The sequence below is a fragment of the Gopherus flavomarginatus genome, chromosome 7, assembly GCF_025201925.1.
Source record: "Gopherus flavomarginatus isolate rGopFla2 chromosome 7, rGopFla2.mat.asm, whole genome shotgun sequence".
Taxonomy (NCBI): domain Eukaryota; kingdom Metazoa; phylum Chordata; order Testudines; family Testudinidae; genus Gopherus; species Gopherus flavomarginatus.
In genome coordinates this window covers 86415842-86438942 of record NC_066623.1, presented here as the reverse complement: position 1 = coordinate 86438942, position 23101 = coordinate 86415842, and the positions used below count along the sequence as shown (strand labels likewise).

The following is a 23101-nucleotide window of genomic DNA, read 5'->3' as shown; positions in this document are numbered from 1 at the left end:
GATTCACAATACTGTAAAATATAAATTCCTTATAAACTATTTACAATATATTCATGACAACAAGACATCGGTCACTTCAGGATGCATCAATTGGATGAGGAAATAGTTCAGATTTATATTATTACAGTCTTTTGGAATTTCCCTTGTGTATTAATATATAACCTGACACCATCAGATTGAACGCAGTTATGCAATCTTGATTTACACCGCACATCCATATATACTGGTACTTGCCATAAAATGTACAAACTCTTCTGTGTAAATAAGCAATTGTATAAATAGTGCTGCTGTGCCATCATTTTCATAATAAAAAATTGTGGGGAACGGGACAATGAGGGTGTTTAAGAACTTAGTTCTTTTATTTCTTGTACCTGTGGTGAGGGGTTCTATGATACAGCTGAAAAATGGTGGCTATGAGGATGTTGTTATTGCAATTAACCCTGAGTTATCAGAAGATGACAATATCATTAGAAACATACAGGTAAGAATATTTGTGTCTTTGTCATTCAGTGATATTCAGACTTCTAGGTTATTTCTACCTCTAGATTAGCAGTAAACTTAAAAGACCAGTTCCAGCCCCCATTAATGTCAAGGGTTGTTTTTTTTAATTGTTTTTTATTTTCATGGGAACTAGATCAATTCTATGGCTACTAAATTTGTTCTTAGCTTGAATTTTTATTCAAGTGCTGCTGTTAATGAAATTACTGTACTCATCTCTTGAAGGAATATTATGGCTCAGGGTCAGGCTGATTCTGTGTATCACCTCCTTCTTAATTATTTCTTTCCAAAACATGAGTACCTTAGTCTAGAGCAGGGATAGGCAACCTATGGTATGTGTGCCAAAGGCAGTACATGTGCTCACTTTCAGTGGCACTCACACTGCTCGGGTCCTAGCCACCTGTCTGGGGGAGGAAGGGGGGGCTCTGCATTTTAATTTAATTTTAAAAGAAGCTTCTTAAACATTTTAAAATCCTTATTTATTTAACATACAACAATAGTTCAGTTATATATTATAGACTTATAAAAAGAGCCCTTCTAAAAACGTTAAAATGTATGACTGGCACGCGAAACCTTAAACCAGAGTGAATAAATGAAGACTCGGCACATCACTTTTGAAAGGTTGCCGACCCCGGGACTAGAGAATCTCCGGAACATGGATATTTAATTGCCAGTTACTGCACCTCCATTACAATGTTTGCCATTTGCTTTTATCCCTGCTTTCCCCCAGCCCTTGCAGATATTCACTGTGTTCTTAAAAACTCTTGGTGTGTGTATATGTATGGGGGCGGGGGGTTATATATATATATATTTCTGTTTTTAGTTATTCTTTTAAGTTTTCAGTGTCACAGTGTAGATCTTTGCTCCATGTTCACATGATTTGGTCATTTAGCATTCACTTGCTGTAAAGAGAACAATAAACTGAGGTGGCATAGCCATTAACTAGTAACCCCCAAACTACTCAGGAGCGGTGGGGAAGGAGCAAGGAGGAGGGGAACAGGAAAATAGTGACAAAGTAGTGCCCACTGTATAGGCAGGAAGAAACTAGAACCTAATAGAAGTGGAGCAGAGAAATGAGGACTCCCAGGGAGAAGAAAAAGGAAACCATAGGTTATTACTATTTATTATTTTATTTGATTTATCAGGCACCACAGATTAATGAAAAGGACTGGTCCAGGACTGAACCATCCTTCACCTCAAGCCTATGTAACTTTTTTGAGGAAATTTCATGTCTGGAAGGATCTCTTTCAGGCTTCATTTTCAGGGATAGGTTGTGATTTTTGTCATGAGCCCTGAGCAAGGGGTGGTGTATATTTCTACTGTCCTAGGAGCACTCCAGAGTCTTTCAGAGTTACAATTTGGTCTCTCTTTGCTCCATGAGGGAAATAATCTGTCCCAGTCCTTCCCTTGGCCAAGGTTGGTTTCTTTCTATGCCTTCACATACTGAGTGTTACTTTATGTATCTTTTTTTCCTGGCAAGGCTAAACTACTCATGGCCTCTACCATTCAATTTTTAATTCATAAAACTTTTCTTTTCTTTCCCTATCAGGACATGGTCAAAGAGGCTTCTACTTACTTGTTCAATGCTACAAAACAGAGATTTTTTTTCAAGGCTGTAAAAATTATAATTCCTCTGCACTGGCTGCCAAAACCTGAGTATTTAAGTGTAAAAACAGAGTCCTATGATAAGGTAAGACTTAGAGCACTCATTACAACTCAAAAGAATTTGTTGTGTTCCAACGCTTAAGACATAGGGTCTTGTCTACAAGGTGGAGTAATGCACACTATGGAGGTATGATTTCTAAAACACACTAACATGTTGTTCAGTAATTGATCCTTGTAGACCCTGCTAGTGTGCACTAAATGTTCCCTAATGCACTTTAAGTGGTGCTGCACTTTAGAAATCAGCCCCACCCCCATAGTGTGTTACCCCACCATGTAGACAAGCCCTAAGTTTTTCAAATAACAAGGGAATATAAATTGCTATTTTTAGAATTTGTATTGCCCTCTAGTGCCCAGTCCTGCAGTCCTTACCCAGGGAAACAATCAATGGGAGTGTTCTGTGAGTAAAAGCTGCAGATGAGCCCATTCAACAGAATCACCTGCCACCTTCCATTTCCTGCTGCTCTTTAACCAAGGGCTATTTTATTTTTAGGCAGATGTTATCGTGGCTAATCCTTTCTTGAAATACGGAGACAATCCCTACACGCTGCAATATGGAGGATGCGGGGAAAAGGGGCGATACATTCATTTCACTCCAGACTTCCTATTAAATGACAATTTGTATAACATCTATGGATCACGAGGTAGCAACATCTATTGGACCTTAATTTTTTGCTTTTGTTGTTATAAATATGCAATGGGCAAGATGTTCTAAAGTGACTAGTAATTTGAGATGCCTCAGTTTTTGATTGCCCAACCTGCAACACTTTAAAAGAGCCTGTTTTTTTCACACAGTGTTGAACATGAGGCTCCCTGGATGAGTCTTAAGTTGAACACTCAGGAATGAGGGCACCTAAAATTACCAGTTTCTTAAAAATTCTGGTTACTAATTTTACCGTAAAAAAAGGTTGTTTTTCTTCTTAAATCATTGCTTTGACTTGGAAATAATTTATATCCTAACATTACAGTGCAGTAAACTAATCTGAGAGTTGAGGTGGGTGTAACCGGGTGAGCATGCAGGTAAAACCCATCCCAGAGGATTCTAGAATAGACCAAACTCCCATGAGTGGATTATGCTCTGGGGACATGAAGGTTTTTATTGGAACTTCTGAAAGTCGCATTTGCCCAACTACCCTTCTTGTAAGTGCACAGTCACAAGGAATGAACAATATTCCCATTTTGATTTCATCAGCACGTTTTTTGACTGCATGGGTATTGCCTATGCGAGGCTATTAATATGCAAATTAAAAGCCTCAATACAGACTTCTCAGTTTTGTGCTGTGTAACCTGTTGTCATTAACAATGACTTTCTCCTATGCCCATTAACCAATATACTGTCCAATTTATTTATCTCTGTTCCATACACAAATTAGAATCAATCATTTATGTGTTTCTTTTAAAATGGAGCTAGGTCAAAACTAGTCCCTCAAATCTGAACCCTGGCAAAGGTGGAAAGTTATTTGGATTCAAATCCAAGACAAACCTGCATTAGCTTGGATCAAAAATGTAGAGGTTTGTTGGCCTAAAATGGTGGAAATCTCACCAGAACAGTCTTTCTCATCAGATTTCTGGTAGTTTGGGACAAAAATCTCCTTAGAGTAATTCATTGGATTCTAGTTAAGTCAAATACAAACCCAAATTCTAGCCAAGTGAAGCATTGAACTCAAACCTTGAATTCTGGCTTAAACTTAACCTGATCTGAGCTCTGCTTCCTTGGCCCATCTTTAGTTGAAAGCTTTAATTAGACAACATTACATACAGTCTCTATGTCAATGGCTTTACCAACACTTGCAAGAAAGGGGCAGATTGTCTTGGTGAGATCGTTTGGTTTTCTGCAAAAGTATTCTGGTTGTCTAACCTTTCACCCTTTTACACTTTTTCTGCCTTCAACTCTCTATGTAATCCTTAGTTTTACCATGAACTGAAGTTAAACTAACTTCTCTATGGTTTTCTAATATACACCTTTTCCTTTGTGTTATATAAGAGCCAAGAATTATGATTTTAAAAGACATGGGTAACATGAGAAACCTTGCTTGATACCTGGAACAGTCAGAAGCTATTGTATGGAAATAGATCTTTTCTTTAGGTCTGTTAATATTCTGAGAGGGTTAATCTAAACACAGTGATCTATTTGAGTTTCAAGCCGGATCCCACAGTGAGTTCTGTGTGGGCACAAGGATTGGGCCTAAATTTGTTTAAATGTTCTACGGAAATAAAAAGTAAACTTTAAAGTGCTGTATTTAGAATTCACATATGCTCCTGCTCTTCCACAGCTAAAGTTTTTGTCCATGAATGGGCCCATCTTCGTTGGGGAGTATTTGATGAATACAATAATGATGCACCTTTCTATGTGTCTGGAAACTCTGGAAATGCAAGTGTTGAAGCAACTAGGTATCAATGTTTTATATTTTGTCTTCCGCTGCTGAAATTTTAAATAGCTCAGTGATACTTGGCACATACTTGATATCTGTGTTCAATCTGTACTTTGAGCCCTATGTGAAGAGTCTTGCTGAGTTGTTGTTCATAGGATTATGTAACCCTTCTGTCCCTCTGAGTTGGCAGCAACAAGGGCCGGGTTCAGTATCCAGGGGTTCCGTTTTAATAACACCATGCATAACCGGCCCGAGCCCCCACTCAGTGACCTGGGACACTTACATATCACACCTTCCTGGGCGCCTCTAGGAGGCAAAACTTCCCCTCTCGCAAGCACGGAGTCTGAGTGTAGCAAAATCCTTTTAATAAAGGAAGGAAACAATGCGGCATCCCATTGGAGAAACACCACAAACAGGATTATAACACAAACCATAAACAAAACCCACCTCCAAGTACATTTATCCTTTCCCCTTTAGGGTCTTGAGTCCAATTACCCCAAAGTCCAACAACCCAAAAGTCTCTGGTCAGTGCCACCCCAGAATTCAAGAGTTTATCTGCAGAGCTTTACCCCCCCAGCCTGGGTGGAAAGGGGGGGGCCCACAGGGTGTTAAGGGGCACCTTACGTGGGCCAGGGCCAACTGCTCCACTTCTCCATGAAGTTCTGCTGCAGCCTTCACCACGACCCGCTCCACCTCACCAGCTGTGCTGCTCCTCCAGCTGTTCCTGCAAACCACTTCACTCTGCTCACTGTTCCATGGGCTGCTCCAACACACTGCAAACTGCTCTGCTCTGCCAGCCGCTTAACAGAAGGTCTTCAGGCTCCCCCACAGGTTAACACAGCACTCAGTGATCTCAGCTCAGCTCAGCCCCTTCAGTGATTTCAGCTTTTAGTAGGGCAGCCCTGGTGTTGGTGCATCATTGGCTCAATATGAATTCAGCTCAGCAGTCTCCAGATGGATTCCTAATGGAATCAAAATTAGCTCTACTCTTAAACAGTGGAGAGAGGAAGATGTGCAATTGGTGTTCCAGGCCCTCAAAAGGGGCCCATACTATCAGGTACACACACCAATCCCCAACCTCTCTCCATTCATGGGGAACTGGAACCCATGTCCCATGTTTAGCAAGTACCACCCAACTGAGGTTGAGTCATCTCTGTCACAAAGCAGTCCCACAGTTCCCCATTCACACAATCAGGGTGACAAACTTTTTTTTTCCTGCCCCAATAACAAAGAAATTGGGGATTCCAGAGCTGCTAAATTACCGTCCCAGTCTGCTGTGGGCTTATGCTAAGTGGGGGGTGGATGCCAATGCAAATCTTTCCACACTCTTTGAAATTCTTGAAATTCTTTCCTCATTCCCTACAATTCACCACCAGATGTCAGGGTAGTGCTCATCCTGACTCTGCTTACAATTAAAAAAGAAGCTATAGGACAATGTTTAATTAACAATATTGCTGCCCAGAGATCAGTCTCATTGAATTATCACTATCATTTTGTAACGCATCATATTTTTACCACTAAATGAGTTTTTAATTTAGATGCAATTACAGATTTGAGTTTCCGTTCTCTACATTCTGATTTACAGTGGCTTTATCAACTAGCAGTTAGCATCTAGTAAATAAGAATGTTTTCTCAAGTTCCTTGGGGGGTGGGGAGGAGATCCTTAAAGTTCCAAAACATTCTTATTAGTTCATGTTTAGTGTTATTTAAATATTTAAAAGGGACATGGTCAAAGGACACATTCCATTATTAGCCTGTTTTAGCGCTATTACTATCTTATGATAATGTTCTCTAGATTCTGCATATCTAAAGTTGTTGTTTTTTAATGTACAACTCTGTCAATGAGAACAAAAAACAGAGTGAGACTGGATATCTCAGAGGGTTTGAAATGGGATACAGAACTTTTCACCTCTCAGGCACTGATCTGAACTAGAACCCATTTGGTAGCGCGTAAAATTCATTACATCTGCCAGTCACTTGTTGACCAATTGCTGTTTTCAGTCCAATTCTTAATGGACAAGTATCAACATCACCAAACTTCTGTATTGAAATTGGCACTCTAATTGGCAGTTACCACTGAAAGAGACTGTGACAAGGCTCCCTGCTCTGCCCTTTCAAACACTGCAAACTGTCTGGACAATTTCCAGGTTTATAACCATGAGTGTGTTATTTATTAGGTCCCCTCCACCAGTTTATCAGTACAGCCTTGGGCAGCAACATATGAGTGTACATAAACTTCCCCATAGCCAACTCCCTGGGGTGGCAGAGAGAAAGATCTCCTCATGGTGAGCCCCTGTATCTCCTGGCAGCCTCCTTTGTGCACTTCCTTCCTGCCTCTTAACTGCTCCCAGCTGATGGGTTGATTGCTCTCATTAGCACATCAGCCCTGTGTCTAATTAAGCCATTGAGCACCCATCTCCCAGTTAAGTCCACTCCGAGGGGAACAGCTAGTACCTTGGTGATCAGAGTGTTGGATGAGCTCTAGCCCGAGAACTCTATCCCAGAGACTGTGATTGAATGCGCATGCGGAAGCTAGTACCAGCTCACCTCAGGAAAGGGTCCTTCATGTCTGAATTGAGGCATATTGATGGAGTAGTGGAGGCACTTGCACTGTTATTCTTCACATAGATGGTGTTTGACACACAACCTATAAATAATTTCTTGAGGATGTCTCTGGAAAAAAAAGACTACCAGTATATTATTACTGTGACCACTTGTAAATTAGATTGTAAAGTCTTTGGAGCAGAGATGGTGTCTAACATGGGCAGCGGGTATCAAAGGCAGGGGAAGGCTAAGCTTATCCAAACTGCCTGCGTGGCCCCACCCACATTCCTACCCCAGACCCCCTCCTGCTTCTGGCCATGCTCTGCTGTGGCTCTTCCTTCTCATGTGGCAGGGGCCTCAGGCCAGTGGCGCCGGAACCAGGAAGGACCCGGGGGCCATAGATCTCCCACTTTTTGAAAGTGGACAGGTCTGGCCGGACCCCCTCCTTCCCCTCCTCTTCCCCCTTAAGCCCCACCCCCTGGCCAGGCCAGCATTGAGTCCAACTGGGGAGCCTGGACAGCTGTGGGCAGGTCCATGGCAGACCCTCCACCTGCCCAGGGTGAGGATGGGGGGTGGGGAGACTGAGAGCAGCCCCCGGTCCATGCCCCCACTGCCTGGCTGCCTGGAGCAGGAGGAGGGTCCATGACTCCGCACCAGCTCTGGCCGAGGTGAGCCTCAGAGTTGCAGCCTGGCCATGGTAAGAGCCATGGACCTTCCACCTGCCCACAGCTGCCCACCCAGCTCTTATAATGGCCAGAATGTGGCTCTGAGGCCCCGCACCCTGGCCAGAGCCAGGTTGGAGAGAGCTATGCGGGCAGCTGAGGGGAGCCTCGGTCCCTCCACCTGCCCTGGGCAGGGGGCCTGTGACATGGGCAGGGGACTACTTCTGCCTCCACCTTTGGTGAGAGCCTCCGGATCTCCCACTCTTGGGAGGGCTCCAGCACCCTTGCATCAGCTGGGGCTCGTGGGGGCCAGCCTGCAGCCAGGGGTTCTGGGCAATTGAAGCCGGTGCTTGCGCTGCCCACCCACTGGGTGCTCCGGGGGGGGTGGGGCATGCTGCCTGCCCACCGCGCTGGGGACCGCACTCAGCTGCCTGTCTGCCCACCTGCCTGTTGCTCTGGGGCTGGGGGCTGGGCTGTGCTGCTCACCCACGGGCACTCTGGGAATGGGGGAGAGGCCTCTCAGCTCCAGCGGAGGAAGGTGGGCAGGAGGGGCAGGGCCCCAAGCGGAAGGGATGGGGCAGCCGGGAGGCTAGCCTCCCCAAGTCCGCGGTTCACCCACTGCCCATGGTGTCTAACTAATGCCAATCGTGTTTGGAGGCTTTGGACCTACCATGATTCAAATAATAAATAATAGATTATTATTTGTTGATTATATGTGGCTTGTTAGCTAAGCCTCTTTCTATCTCACCTTCCTTCAGATGTTCGGCTGATGTCACTGGTAAATACATACTCCAAAGCTGCACAGGAAAGAGCTGCATGACAAGAAAATGCGAATATGATCAACAGACAAAGCTATATGAAGCTGGATGTAAATTTATACCAAATAAAACACAATTTTCCCCAGCATCTATAATGTACATGCAAAGCCTCCCTTCTGTAAGTATTGTTGCTGCTTTTTGACCCAATTGGATATTTGGGGTCTTGTAGGTTGTTTCCATTAGGAGCAACTGATATGGAGTAAAGTATTTCTTTGATGCAATCCTGTTTGTTTACAAAGCATATACACAAAGTCCTGTTACTCTAAAGATAGCAGGAATCAAACAACAGGAGGTATTTTCTTTGTTCACAGTTCCAAGCCTCTTTCCATCCATCACTCTGCCTGAAAAACTTCCCCTCTGCTTTCCAAGCAGCATTTCCAGTCCTCCCTCCCCATGTCCAACATTTGCTGAAGTATAGTGAGGTAGATCAACAGGCTTTCATTAACCTTGCCATTGCCAGGCCTATTTGGGGCATCACCCACCCACAAAGGATCTTATTTAGGGCACTGCTTTGCCCTGAAGCTCCCCTCTACTGAGAGAAAAAATCTGCATTTCAGTGAGCAACCCAGTCCTATGCCAGACACAGAAGGAGAAGGTCTGGAGAGAGTGGTATCAGCATGCTATCACTGGGTCTAGCCCACAATAGACAGCCTGTGGTTCTGTCCTGATCAAGTAGGTGACAGGTAAGACTGCTCAGTGCTCTGGTGGCCACCATGCTGTCACCAGGGGTGGCTCCAGGCCCCAGCACACCAAGTGCATGCTTGGGGCGGCATGCTGCGGGGGGTGCTCTGCCAGTTGCCGGTCCCGCGGCTCCGGTGGACCTCCCGCGGGCGTGCCTGCGGAGGGTCCGCTGGTCCTGCAGCTCCACCAAGCCGCGGGACCAGCGGACCCTCCGCAGGCACGCCTGCGGGAGGTCCACTGGAGCCGCGGGACTGGCGACCGGCAGAGTGCCCCCCATGGCATGCTGCCGTGCTTGGGGCAGCGAAATGTCTAGAGCCGCCCCTGGCTGTCACCCATTGAAAATTTTTAAGAAAAGTCACTGGATCATCTTCAGGCCCCATCTTCATGAATCTGACCAGCACGAGGGCCAAGGCCAGGTCTGTGTCCACCAGACCCATGGTGGAAGCCTGGCCATTGTGGGAGGCTACAGTCAGGTCATGCCTTTGTTGCTTTTGCTACTGGACTCAAGTCAGTTGCTGTTGCTGAGTGGCCAGTTGCTGTAGGAGCCGCTGTTGCGGCTGGTGTTGCTGGGTGTTACGCTCTACCATTGATTTCAGTAGTTGTTCCATGTCCATACTGCTGGGGAGTCTCTTCCTTACGTGTGTTGATTTTCTTCCCTTTTCCCTTTCCCCAATGCTATGTCTGTGCCTGCATCCTCCCCCAAGTTTGTTCTGCATGGTTTACTTCTGTAGTGCCCCCTTGTGGCCTCTCAGGGTATGATTCACCTAACTGCAGGTCTCTGCTGATATGTTGCTATGTCTACAAGGTCCAAAGTAGCATTGATTTTGCCCTCCAGCCAAAGCTCACTTGAGCCCTACCCACTGGTGAGCTGGAGACAGTTTGCACCGGTTTGTGCAAACTGGTTGTTAAATTTTGAAGTGGTTTTAGAACCGTTTGTTAACCTGTTTCCCTGAGAGGAGGGGGCACTGCGGCTTTGATGGGCTCCAGCCGGGAAGTGTGTAATTCCTTCTCCGGCCACCGGGGGCGCTGCGTTGCAGGAGCCATGTGGTCTGCCACCCAACCCTGTTGCTGCTGCTGCTCCCCTGACCCCTGGCCCTGGGGCTTCCGCTGCTGCCTGGTGGGTCCCCCCAGCTGCTCTGCTGGGCCTGGGCTGCATCCTGCTGCTTGTCTTCCCATGAGTACGTGCACACGCTGCCCGCAGCCAGCCCCTGCCACACCCCCTGTCCTGTCTCCTGCCAACTCCTACCATAACCCCATCTGAAGCCAGCCAGCCCCACACCCATCTCCAGCCAGCCCCACACCCGCCATTTCCAGCCAACTCCACATCCCCTGCCATGCCTGCAGTCAGCGCCCCCATCTCCAGCCAACCCCGCATGCACCCCCTTACCTCCAGCCAACCCCGCACCCTCCTGTCTCCAGCCAGTTCCGCACCCCCTCCCTGTCTGCAGCCAGCTCTGCACCTCCTGCCTCCGGCTAGCCCTGCCCCACACCCCTGTCTGCAGCCAGCCCCACGTCCACTGGTGCCCTACAGTTCCCAGGGCAGTAACCCTGCACACCTGCTTCAGTGAGGGGGGCAGGGAGTAGCTAGGACCCACATATGTGCACACACTAGGATGACCAGACAGCAAATGTGAAAAATCGAGATGGGGGAGGGGGGGTAATAGGAGCCTATATAAAAAAAAGACCCAAAAATCAGGACTGTCCCTATAAAATCAGGACATCTGGTCACCCTAGCACATCTCCAGGGAGTGGCGTGGACCCACGCATGTGAAACAGAGCTCATTTCTAGTTCAGGCCCATCTTTTTAAATAAGAACTTTAGATAGGGTTAACATGCATCCATATTTTCCGGGACATTTCATGCTTTTTAATTCTTAAATTGCTGTCCATTTAAAAATTCCTCCCAGGAAAATATGGACATACGATAACCCTATTGGAACAAAAAATACATACTGCGGCACATCCCTTAAATCAGAACTTTTTATAGGGAACTGGTTGTTAAGATTTTGGCAGTTTATCACTGGTCCTACCCCTTCCACAGGAATCAGGAACAACAAAACAACAAAAAAAAAAATCACAACTCAAAACAGAGTTGTCTAATGAAACTTATGTGGGACCCAGCCTTTCTATTCAAGGCTTGTCTCCAAACAGTCCATGCTTCTGCTGATCCCCCAGCATCTGGTTCTCCCTTCTAGCAGGAGCTTGTCAGGCCAGCAAGCTGGCTCAGACTCTGAACTGCAACCAGGCTTCTCTCTGGAGAAGCGGAGTTCTGCTCTTCTTCCTGGGCAGCCCTGAGTTTAGCTAAGTTTCCTTTAGCTCCTCTTTCTCTATGCCTGACAGTTGCAGCTGGTATAGTGGGGTGGGGCCAACAGGGTCCATAGGTTTTCATTAACCCTTTCATTGCCAGTGTGCGGCCTATCTGTCCCATCACAGGTGTACAGAAATACCCTGACATTGTGGCTAATTTTGCTCCCGTTTGGGTCAGATAACAAAGTTACCCAGCTGGGGCATTTTCTGTTACAACGTTAGGAAGGTTTATTCCATTGTGACAGTCTAATCCTGTGATGTGCTAAGCTCCCACTAAAATGTATGGATATTGAGTGTGCTCAGCAACTTGCAAGAGGCACTCCACACCTTACTTCTGGAGCTTTGAAAATATTCTATGGGCTAAATTCTGCCCAGCTGGGAGTAGCAAGGAGGGGGACAGACACAGTGAACTGTTCATCCTCTTCAAAAGTATTCCTGCCAGCCAGCAAGATCAGAGGATTTTTATTTTAAAAACTTTTTTCCCCTGCTGCATCATTTTCTCCTGGTAGAGTGTTTTGTGTCCGAGGTGAGTTAGAGACATATGTATCAACACACTGTTGATGGCTGCATTGCCAGGACATCCTTACAACACTGATTAAATACAGGTATGTCTACATTGCACTCAGAGGTATGATGGAAGTTCAGATACTCATATTGGTGCTAGCTTTAATCTAGCTAGTGAAGCTAAAAATAGCAGCAAAGGCATGGTGCAATGGACACTGGTGCAGGCTAGCGATGTGGAGTATATATCCAGAGTTCTGGGTGGGTTTGTACAGCCCATGCTGCCACGTTTTTACTTCTATCCAAACTAGCTGGATTAAAGATAGCATGTGGATGCCCAGCTGAGCTCCAGTCATACCTCTGACTGCAGTGTGGACATACCTGTGCAACCCCTGAGACAGATTCTTTGGGAATACTCTTCTTTGATGACTTCTTCCAAAGTCCAGGACATAGAAAGATGTTATTCTCTATTTCCTTTAGAGTAGGCAAAGAATTTCTGTATTTGTGGTTCTGGTGAGCAATGGAAAAATAGTAGACTGTGATTTGCTACTACATGTGTTCACTTGCTTTTCAGTAATCATTCTTCTCTTCCAATTGGCTTTTTTAGGTGGTTGAGTTCTGTGATCAAAGTACTCATAATGAAAAGGCTACAAATATGCAGAACAAAATATGTAACCACAAAAGCACCTGGGAAGTAATTATGAACTCTTCTGACTTCAGTAACACCTCTCCAATAAATAGCACAAGTCCTCCATTTGAGACCTCCTTCTCATTGCTGCAGACCAAAGACCGAGTAGTCTGTCTAGTGCTTGATGTTTCTGGGAGCATGGCTTGGGTAAGAACAAACATATAAGTTTTTTTTTTTTTTTTTTTTTTAGCAGAACTGCTTAGAAACAGTCAGGCAGGTGTATGTATAGTATAATATTTTCTTTAGTCAATATTTCCGTAATCATCCTTTATTCTTTAATTAAAAATTGAGGCCACTATTTCTCCCATTATACATTTTACGGATCGCGAAAAGGAAACTCATCAAATTCCTAAAAATGATATGCCAGATTTGGTCTCTTTTTCTTTACAAAATATAACTTGTGCTCCTCTTCTTAGTTTCAGATCCAGATTGTCAGAATCACCCTACTTCCCCAAAACAGAAAATATATCATAGATACAAGTTTCATGATATTTTTCATATGTCTCTCTCAAATTATTTTAAAAATAAATATATGTCACTAGGCATAGCAAAAGAAAAGTGAAATGCTTTTTCTCATAATCATTCATCCTAATGAGTCAAGAATTTGGGTTGTCATAAAGTGATGCCAGATTAACCAGGATGAGGCTTTTTTTAATTTAAATTTAGCATAATTCTCATCTTGCAGAGGCTGCTATCGGTGATATGAACCTTTAAAGAGACCCTCAATCTGTTTAGGGCTTCAAATTTACCATTCTTAAAGTAAATCCGATACAACCACCCTGAATAAGGTGTGTTCATATGTATAAATATCACATAGAAGTGAGAGTCATCTGATAAGTTTGCCACATTTTTTGCAATTTATCCTGTACCTTTTCAAGTTTCACCTGCCTTCTGCCCATAAATCCATCTCCCCAGCTTTTATTCTTACATTCCAAACCCCTACTCAGTTTCCAAGAGCTATTTTTATATGAACCTCTGTTGTATTCTTCCCTAATATACAGAATTTCCTCATCCCTAATTTATTTGTTTCAAACATTCAGTCCTGAGCTATTGACAACGTCTGTTCTCAAACATGTTACAACTTTCAAGTTTGATATCTCACAGACCTTCAGGGCTAGAAATAGGACCTTCCCACCAGCGTATCTATGGGAAGAGAAGATCTTCAGCTTCCCTGTGGGAGGTACAACATCCTTTTGTGTCCTGGAAAGGTCCCAGGTATCTCGCTTTAAAATTGTGGCATCTTTATGTCTGGAAAAAAACGTATGTAATTTTTAGAAGTCTTTATGAGCCCTCTATGGTTTGAATAATGATAACAAAGGCACCTGGCTTTACAAGTGGAGGGATAAAAAGTAGTCCCAACATAAAAAAAATTTAAATCTCTCTAAAACATTCCAAGAATGCTTTTTTCTATCATACCAAATATAGTCACTCAAAATTTCATCATTAAATAATAACATTAAAATCTCCTATATCACACTATCATGTACTCCATACATATTATTGTATAGTATAAATAAGTGTTCTACTATAGCTTTCTTTAAAATATAAATATTTTAGGTCTTCAGTTCAACAATCAACACAGGCACAGCATGTAAATACGTCAACCTTTTCTCTCTAGGGATAATACTTCAAATTCTAGATCACAAGTGAAAATGAATGTGGTGTTCTCTAATGATTATCTATCCCGATCTCACAACCAAATGTTTTGGCACAGCTGGTATTCTTTCTTCTGGAGAGATTTCAGATTGGAAAAGCTTATGTAGACTAGTACTATGAGCATTTTACTGTCATTAGCATCAAATCCAACCCAAAGCTATTGAGAGACAAACAAGTACTAGATTTCCAGAGGTAAAAGATATAAATCAGCCCATCCCTTAATCTTAACATAGGAGAGGAAGAGAATCCTTAACTAGATCAAGAACATTCACAGCTAGTTTTGTAGAGAAAGGAAAGCTTCCAACAGTAAACTTTCTCAGCTGGTTTTCAGAAATCTGTTCAAATATTTACATTTAAAATAAGCTGTCTGAAAATTTGGTAATTTCAGTGAAAGTGCCAAGAACCCTTGAAATAGAGGGGCTATCCTAAAGCATATGTAGGCTGACTACTGTTTTCTGAGGCTGCAGCCATTTTACTTAAACAAATTATGTGAAAGAGAAAACCTTATTTGTGAAGAATATCAGAACATTATTAGAATGCTGTTTGGCTGACACAGTTATATATCTCCTGGATGTTTCAATATGCAGATACTCTTCCATGATAGCAGAACATAGTACACACCTCCACTGGTCTGGAAAGAATATGCCTGGGGATGATTTGTAAGGTAGTTTGGGGTACCCAGATTTTGAGTATTTGTCTAATTTTCCATATTTCCCTCTAAAATCTCTCATCTACTCTATGGCAGGTACATTCCCATTTATCAGTACAAACTGAACAACATTAGTAATTGCTGTATTCTTGCTCGCTCTTGAAAAGCCTTGATAGTTCTAAGTACATCCCTTTCTTCACCTGCAGAATAACCGCATTAATCGTCTCTACCAAGCCGCAGAGATATTCCTGCTACAGATTATCGAAATTGGTTCCTGGGTTGGAATTGTCACATTCCATTCTACAGCACAAATTGCATGTAGTCTTCGACAAATAGTCAGTGAGGATGTACGCCAGGATCTTATCACATGCCTGCCTACATCAGCTAATGGAGGAACTAAAATCTGCCACGGAATATACAAAGGATTTGAGGTGAAGGAGAACTTGAGGGGAATGTGTCCTGGAATGCAGTGATAATGAAATGGAACTAGAAGGAGAACAGTGAGTAGGAGTAGGGAGGTGATATCACCTCGGTGTACAGCAGTACTGAGACCACTTCTAGAATACCGCCTCTGGTTCTGGTGTCCACATTTCAGAGAGGATGCTGGGGAAACTGTAAGGGGTTCAGAAAGACAGCTACAAGAACAATTAAAGGTTTGGAAAATGTGTTTTATAGTGAGAGATTTACAAAGCTTGATCAAGTTAGGCCCTGAAACTGCTCCTATTGAACTAAGTAATTAACAAGGCCCTGCATTGTTTATACTAGCAAAAAAATTAAGATTGCTTTGAGAAAAATCTTACAAAAATGCTTTGCCAGAATCTCAAGGCATTGTGCAGAAGATCAAAATCCTATAACTTCTCATTTAGAAAATCCAAATTTTGTTTCCTTTAACATTGGTTTAAGCATGGTTTTATTCTGAAAAGGGGTTATGTAAAATGGCACCTTCATGCTCCACGACTTCTCAAGTTACTTTCCAAAATAGAACTGCATTAAAGATAATTTTCCATAGTTTCAATGGGCATGAACAGGCTTCCACATGCCTTGTGCATATGCTGTCATTGGCAGCAGCAGGACCTGGACTGGGGGCCGGCAGACACGCATTACTACTACGTGGAATGCTGTAAGGAGTGTGCTGTAAGGAGTGTGCTAGACACCTGTCCCCTGAATCATCCTGCCCTGTACAGGCAGTGTAATTCAGACACCTTCAGTTCAGCCATTGTCACATGACACAGCACCTACACCAGTACAATACACACTTGTAAGGAAAAGATTTTGCCTTACACTTGCACTTTAAGAATTTCTCTTGATGTAGACACTGCCTTTGTGAGAGCAGGTAACATTTACAATAAAGTCCTATTGCTAATATCTGAAATTTTCTTCCCAATTCAGGTGATTAATCAAAAATACTCTAATCTTGATGGTTCTGAAATTGTACTGCTGACAGATGGAGAGGATGCAACTGTAAGCAGTTGCCTTACGAATGTGAAAAACAGTGGATTGATCATTCACACCATTGCCTTGGGGCCAAGTGCTGCTTCAGAACTAGAACAATTTTCAGACATGACAGGTAAGTAAGTTTCTAAACTAATCCTGCTTTTGGCATGCACACCTTAAGAATGAAATGTAAAACTGGAGTGGTTTACAGCTTGTAATATGAAAAGAAAATAAGGTCAACTAATTCCAGTTGTATTTACAGAATGTTTATTTTCAGCTGAATAAACACAACAATATTGGGAGCAATTGTTTATCTTTATCTGTTCTTCCTTTAAAAAAAAAAACCTGTATCCCGATAACACCCTGCTTAATAGTGAGGTTTGATAATAATATTACTGGCGGATGTTCCTCTAAGCAAAAAGATAAGCTCAGTGTTTAAATGATTAACATTTTATTTCTGATGTTTACACAGCAGTGATATGCAAACCTATTACTGTCCTAAATACTTAAATAATGTCCAACTCACAAACAGTCACAGCTGGAGGGCTCTAGCTGAGAAGTCAGCAACCCAGTCTCTATATTTGCAACTAGGAGGCTCAGTCAGCTCTGCTTTGGGTTGGAGCTACACCCAACTTCAGCCATTTTAAGGAAAGCCAGATGGGTGCTGGGTGATGCTGCAGTAGAGGGCAACTACCATTGGAATTCCATGTGCTGATTTACAATGTATAAATTGCACCTTTTTAGTCAACAGAGATGCTCTTTTTGTGTATTCAGAGTCACATCTGCTTGCTTTAGGGACTTAAATAAGATTGTACTGCTTTTTACTCTTGTTAGCATTGTACAGCCAACATGGCTGTGAGAGAACAACCTGAATTCAGTTCTGGTTTGTGTACTATAACAGAATAGTTCACTAAGTCCTGATCACAGAATCTTTAGTGATAAGTGATTGATGTGTGAGCCAGAAAGAACCTAGTTGGTCTTTTAGAGCCCAGTCTTAGTGGGCAGGACTCATTGTTTGACATAAATGGCCAGATTTCCAAAGACACTGAGCACCAGAAGTTCCCATTGGCATTATGGGGGCTCAGAACATACTAAAGAGGCCCAAGTGTTATATTTGTAAACTAAGCAGATTTGATCTGAGTCACCGAGAAGCAATAATCTTGGAATTCCACCATGTCATTTTTACAGAGGTGTTTTTCAGAGTGGAATTGCACTTTACAGGTCCATGGCTCAGAGTCCAGACTTACCAAGAACAGCCAATGAGTGAGCATTGTACTTGATGAAGTGCTACAGGTGACAACTCTTAGTCAGACCAAGTTATGTGGAGTTAAAATGTGAACGGATTGGATTATTTCCCAGGTCAGACTTGCTTTCTGCAGGAACTCTCTGGATGTTTGTATTAATTGATTCCCCATCACCCAGCGGGTCCTCCCTGCACTGCCCCATGAATAAAGGATAATAAAGAAACAAAATTTAATTGATCAACTGTGCACTATAGCAACAGCCAAATTAGCATAAGGCACATAACAAAAACCTAGTATTTTATAGTAAATGACTATTCTGATTATTTTAACAATCACATTTCAGGAGGCTTAAAGTTGCATGCCACAGATACAGTTGATTCCAATGCCCTAATTGATGCATTCAGTGGAATTTCATCAGGAAGTGGAAATATTTCTGAACAGTCTATTCAGGTCTGAGTTTCAGATTTTGTTTGTTTTTCACATTATTAATCAGTTACTGGTCAATTAAAAGTAATTTTAATAGTGTGTAATCTTAACTATTGCACTGTCAGTGACTGATCTTAAAATATAAACTGATATTTGGAAATGGCAGTGGGAATTTTTTTTTCTGTGGGTGTGCTCTGTTATTAACAATAAAATGAAACAGATAGTGAAACAAAGAAAACTAAAATTTCTCACAATTAGCTAATTCAAAGGGACTTATATAGCTAGAGGCAGGCAGAAATACCATAGTATGTGTGGTCATTCCTGTGTAGAATGCTGTAAATAAGTGATCTTGTCTTCCAAAGAATAGTTACTATACTAACATTATCAATAATGAGGAAACTGTCTCAGCTGGATCTCTTCTCCACAATAGATAACTTTTTCACTTCCAGCTTTCCTGACACTTCTCATGATCTATTTCAACTCAGTGATGATTTCTTCAAAATAACGGAGGCTAGTAGTACTGAGTTATCCCCTCCTCCTATTTCTACAACAGCTCTTGGGTTGTGCTATCTATAACTTAACAACTCATCCCTCACTTTGCTAAATCTCTGCTATGGACCCACATTTGCACTTTATCTGAATTATGCATAGCAACTAATATAGGTTTGGTCATGGAGTCCTTAGCTTCCCTGCAATTGTATACTGGTCTTGACAAGAACTTCAGAATTTTGTGAGATCCCTTTGTAACTCTTTGCAGCCAGCTTTTTAACTTTCACAGTTCACTATTTTGTATCATCTGCAAACTTTTCCACCTCTCTATTTTGCTCCTTTTTCCAGATCACTTATGAATAAGTTGAAGCACTAGTCTAGCACAGATCCCTGGGGAACCCTGCTATTTACCTTTCTCGATTCTGAAAACTGACTATCTATTTGTACCCTTTGTTTCTTGTCTTTTAACCAATTTCTGATCCAGGAGAGGAGCTTCCCTCTTATCCCATCACTGCTTACTTTGCTTAAGAGCCTTTGGTGAGGGACTATGTCTAAGGCTTTCTGAAAGTCCTCATACAGTATGAGCACTGGATCACTCTTGTCCACATTTGTTGGCCCCCCTTAAAGAATACTAATACAGTAGATTGATGAGACATGATTCCTCTTTACAGAAGCCATATTGACTCTTGCCCAACATATCACATTCATCTATTAGTCCGATAATTCTGATCTTTACTAGTTTCAACCAATTTGCCTGGTACTGGAGTTAGGCTTACTGCCTTGTAATTGCCAGGATTGCCTCTGCAGCTTTTTATAAAACTCAGCATTGCAATAGCTGTCCACCAGTCATATGGTACAGAGGCTGATTTAAGCAATAGGTTACATACCACAGTTAGTACTTCTGCAATATTTAAGTTCCTTAAGAACTCTTGGGTGAATACCATCAGGTCTGGTTCCTTATTACTGTTCAGTTTATCTATTTGTTCCAAAAACTCCTACACTGGCACCTCAGTCTGGGATAGTTCCTCAAATTTGTCACCTAAAAAGAATGGCTCAGGCGTGGGAACCGCCCTCACATCCTCTACAGTGAAGATTGATGCAAATAATTCATTTATCTTCTCCACAAAGGTCTTGTTTTCCTTGAATGCTCCTTTAGCACTTTGGTCATCCAATGGCCTCAATGATTGTTTGGCAGGCTTCTCGCCTCTGACGTACTCAAACAAAACAGGAAGAGGACCAAAACAGTGCTATCATGACTAAACAGCAGAGGAAACAGATGTGGTTAAAAACAAAAAAGACATGTTATAAAAATTGGAAGTCAAATCCTACTGAGGGAAATAGAACAGAATAAACTTTTGTAAATCAAGTGCAGAAGTATAATTAGGAAGGCCAAAAAAGAATGTGAAGAGCAGCTAGCAAGAGAGACAAAAACTAAAAGCATTTTTTTTATTTGAGGTATACCCATCTTTTGAGCCTCTATCTTAGTGTTTTTTTAAAAGTTTGCATGCAATTTGAAGGCATTTCACTCCTCTGACTGTTCTTTTTAATTTCCATTTAACCTCCTCATTTTTGTTTAGTTCCCTTTTTTGAAGTTAAATGCTGCTGTGGTGGATATCTTTGGTATTTTTCCCTCTACAGGAATGTTAAATTTAATTACAGTGTTGGAGCTTTTGGCAGGGGGTTCAGCTATAGTCACCTCTTGGACCAGATCCTGCGAACCACTTAGGTCTAATTAAGGACACGCACCTCCATTTGTGGGTTCCTGGACTAGCTGATACAAAAAGAAATCATTAATGATATCTAGAAAGTTTATATCTGCATCTCATCCTGAGGTGACACATTCGTAGTCAATACGGAGATAGCTGAAATCCCCCATTATTCTTAGCTTTCCAGTTTTTATAGCTCCACTATCACATCTATCCAGGAGAAAGAAAACAAAACATTTCTTTATTTTCTGGGCTATTAACAGCTGCTATTAAAAGACAATTGATCTCACTTTCTAAGCACTTATACCAGTCTCATTACTAGAGTACCATCTGAATACCTGACTCTCAAATGTCCATCCAGAGGCTTTTTGAAATAATGTTTCAGTATCTAGTTTTCCATTTTCATTCTAAACAGAAAGTTATTTTATTAAAAGGTACTTTTCTAATTGTAGTTTTTCTGAGCCATAAAATGGAAGTGAGCAAATCTATTTGCAGCCTGGTAGTCCGATAGGCCACTATAAAACTCATATTGGTAGCTTATCTGTAAATTCCGGTGGCTCACATGTGCAAAACCATTCTTGGTAAAGGAAATATTGTTTCTCTTCTTGCTGTGTTTTATTATTTCTGTCTGTGTCTCTCATTGCTTTTCTGTTGTCCCTACCTATGGTTAGATCACTGTCTTATTGTGCGGTCTTTCTGGAAGCAGGCTGACAGCTGGAGAGGAAATGTAGCACTAATCTCCTGCAAAGACTTGGTGGAAAGATCACATATAGCAGTGGAAGGAGACTTTTGGTTACTATATTTTCACATTCATAAGCAATTCTACTCTGCAAATGGGCATTACAGAAAATTTGCTCAGAGGTTCATCATTCCATTCCCTTCAATGGCAAGTCCACGTGGCCCTCGCCCTCCGGCTAGTTCCCCATGTGTGGAGGCACAGTGGCAGGAGGCTTCTGTCTCCTTTGCACAACCCTGAGCTCTGCACAGAACAGCAGAAACCTGCTCATCATGGTGTAAACAGGCTTGTTACAGCATTAGTGCTCCTCTAGCCCCTATTCCAGTAGTGGGCCAGTAATTCACCAGCCAGTCAAGATGCCCTCTGAATAGGCAAAATATTGATTTGTTCTCCCCTTTAAGAGGAAAATGAACCACACTGAAATTACTGGTATTTTAAGTGTTTATCTCTTAACTAGCCATAAAACATATTTTATTTGTCTAATAGCTTGAAAGTACAGCTCGGAGTGTCGCAGTCAAGCAGTGGATGAATGGTACAGTGACTGTAGATAGCACTGTGGGAAAAGACACCTTCTTTGTAGTTACATGGGATGGAATCACATCTCCACCAGACATTTTACTGCGGGACCCCAAAGGAAAAGAATATAGAACGTCAAACTTCACAGTTAGTAATCTAAACCTCCGAACAGCTCGACTGAGTATAGCAGGCACTGCAGAGGTAAAGACTAAACTTTATTTTATTATCCAAACATTAACATTTTCATAGACTAAAATGCACCTTCTCTTTTTAGAAGTTATAAACACATATTCCTAATGAACCAATTTTATCCTTGGTGTAACTCCACTGACTTGCAATGGAAGTTGGCTGTCTAACTGTCATTTGTGCTGTTCCTAATTTTTTATTATGCTCTACACACATCCCAAGTATACAAGACTACCAGATAAAACACTGAATTGAGGGGAAGTTAAGGTTGAGAGTACATATCTATAATATATGGGTTCCAGTCCTTCCAAGAATGTGATAATTCTCAAACATCCACCACTGAAACTGAGCAAACGCAGATATAAGGTTAAATTTAAAAGAAACCAAACATTTGAAAGCACGAAGAATCATAAGTAAGGTACCCAAATTACCTCAGCTCTGGTCCTCTAGCAATACCCTAACTGCCCTTTGAGCTTGGAAAATCTCCCCTGAACTAAGATGATAATTAACTAAGGGAAACACGAAGCTGCCCTTAGACTAATGAAGTCTTATATTATATTTTTATACTCCATATATTTGATTTGCAGGTGGGGGATTGGTTATATTGGATTCAGAATAACCATACAGCCCCTCAAGTCATATCAATGATAGTAACCTCTCGAGCGGCATCTTTGGCTGTGCCTCCAGTGACTGTGAAAGCCCACATGAATAAGGATACGAACAACTTCCCTAATCCAATGGTGATTTATGCAGAAGTTAGTCAAGGATTTTTGCCTGTTCTTGGTGCAACCGTGATGGCCACTGTTGAACAAGAGACTGGATCTGCAGTGCAGCTCAAACTCCTTGATGATGGTTCCGGTAATCTGATAATTACTTTCCTTACATTTTTGTCTACCCATTTTGTAATATGTATTTTAGAATGTCTCTGCACTCTGCTTCCAAACTTATCACTAAGGGTTCAGTCATGCCTATGCCATAAGCACAGAACAAGGGGCAGCAAGTGGAGGGAGATGGTAACTCTGGTCTCCCCCACTGCTTCAGGATGAGAGTAAACTGCACTGGGTCTAAACTGGTGCAGCATGTGTGCTCTGGCATGGTGGTGCACTTACACTGTTGGGTGTGTTAGGAAGGAGGAGACAGAGAAACTGCGCCCAAGAAGAAGGCAGTGTCGTGGTTGTGTAAAGCCTTCTCCATCTCCTGTGCTGTTACCCATGATGCCAATAGCCAGAACAGGGACAGAAGGGCGTCTATTGCTTTGTGGATCTGATTCAACCATATTCACTATTTGAACTTATGTATATTTTACATGATGGTCTGCCCTGCAGAG

General features: G+C 42.4%; 1 protein-coding gene across 1 annotated transcript in view; it reads left to right on the top strand.

Moving 5' to 3' along the window:
• Positions 1–331: 331 nt before the first annotated feature.
• The window catches only part of LOC127055296 (calcium-activated chloride channel regulator 1-like), a 29996-nt gene continuing 7226 nt past the window's right edge, over positions 332–23101 (top strand). Inside the window, exons 1-11 of the mRNA XM_050962124.1 lie at positions 332–481; positions 2048–2188; positions 2654–2804; positions 4434–4551; positions 8497–8674; positions 12652–12879; positions 15244–15468; positions 16427–16604; positions 18059–18165; positions 21559–21789; positions 22362–22632. Coding sequence (XP_050818081.1) covers positions 332–481; positions 2048–2188; positions 2654–2804; positions 4434–4551; positions 8497–8674; positions 12652–12879; positions 15244–15468; positions 16427–16604; positions 18059–18165; positions 21559–21789; positions 22362–22632 — 1978 coding nt within the window. The remainder of the gene's footprint in view (positions 482–2047; positions 2189–2653; positions 2805–4433; positions 4552–8496; positions 8675–12651; positions 12880–15243; positions 15469–16426; positions 16605–18058; positions 18166–21558; positions 21790–22361; positions 22633–23101) is intronic.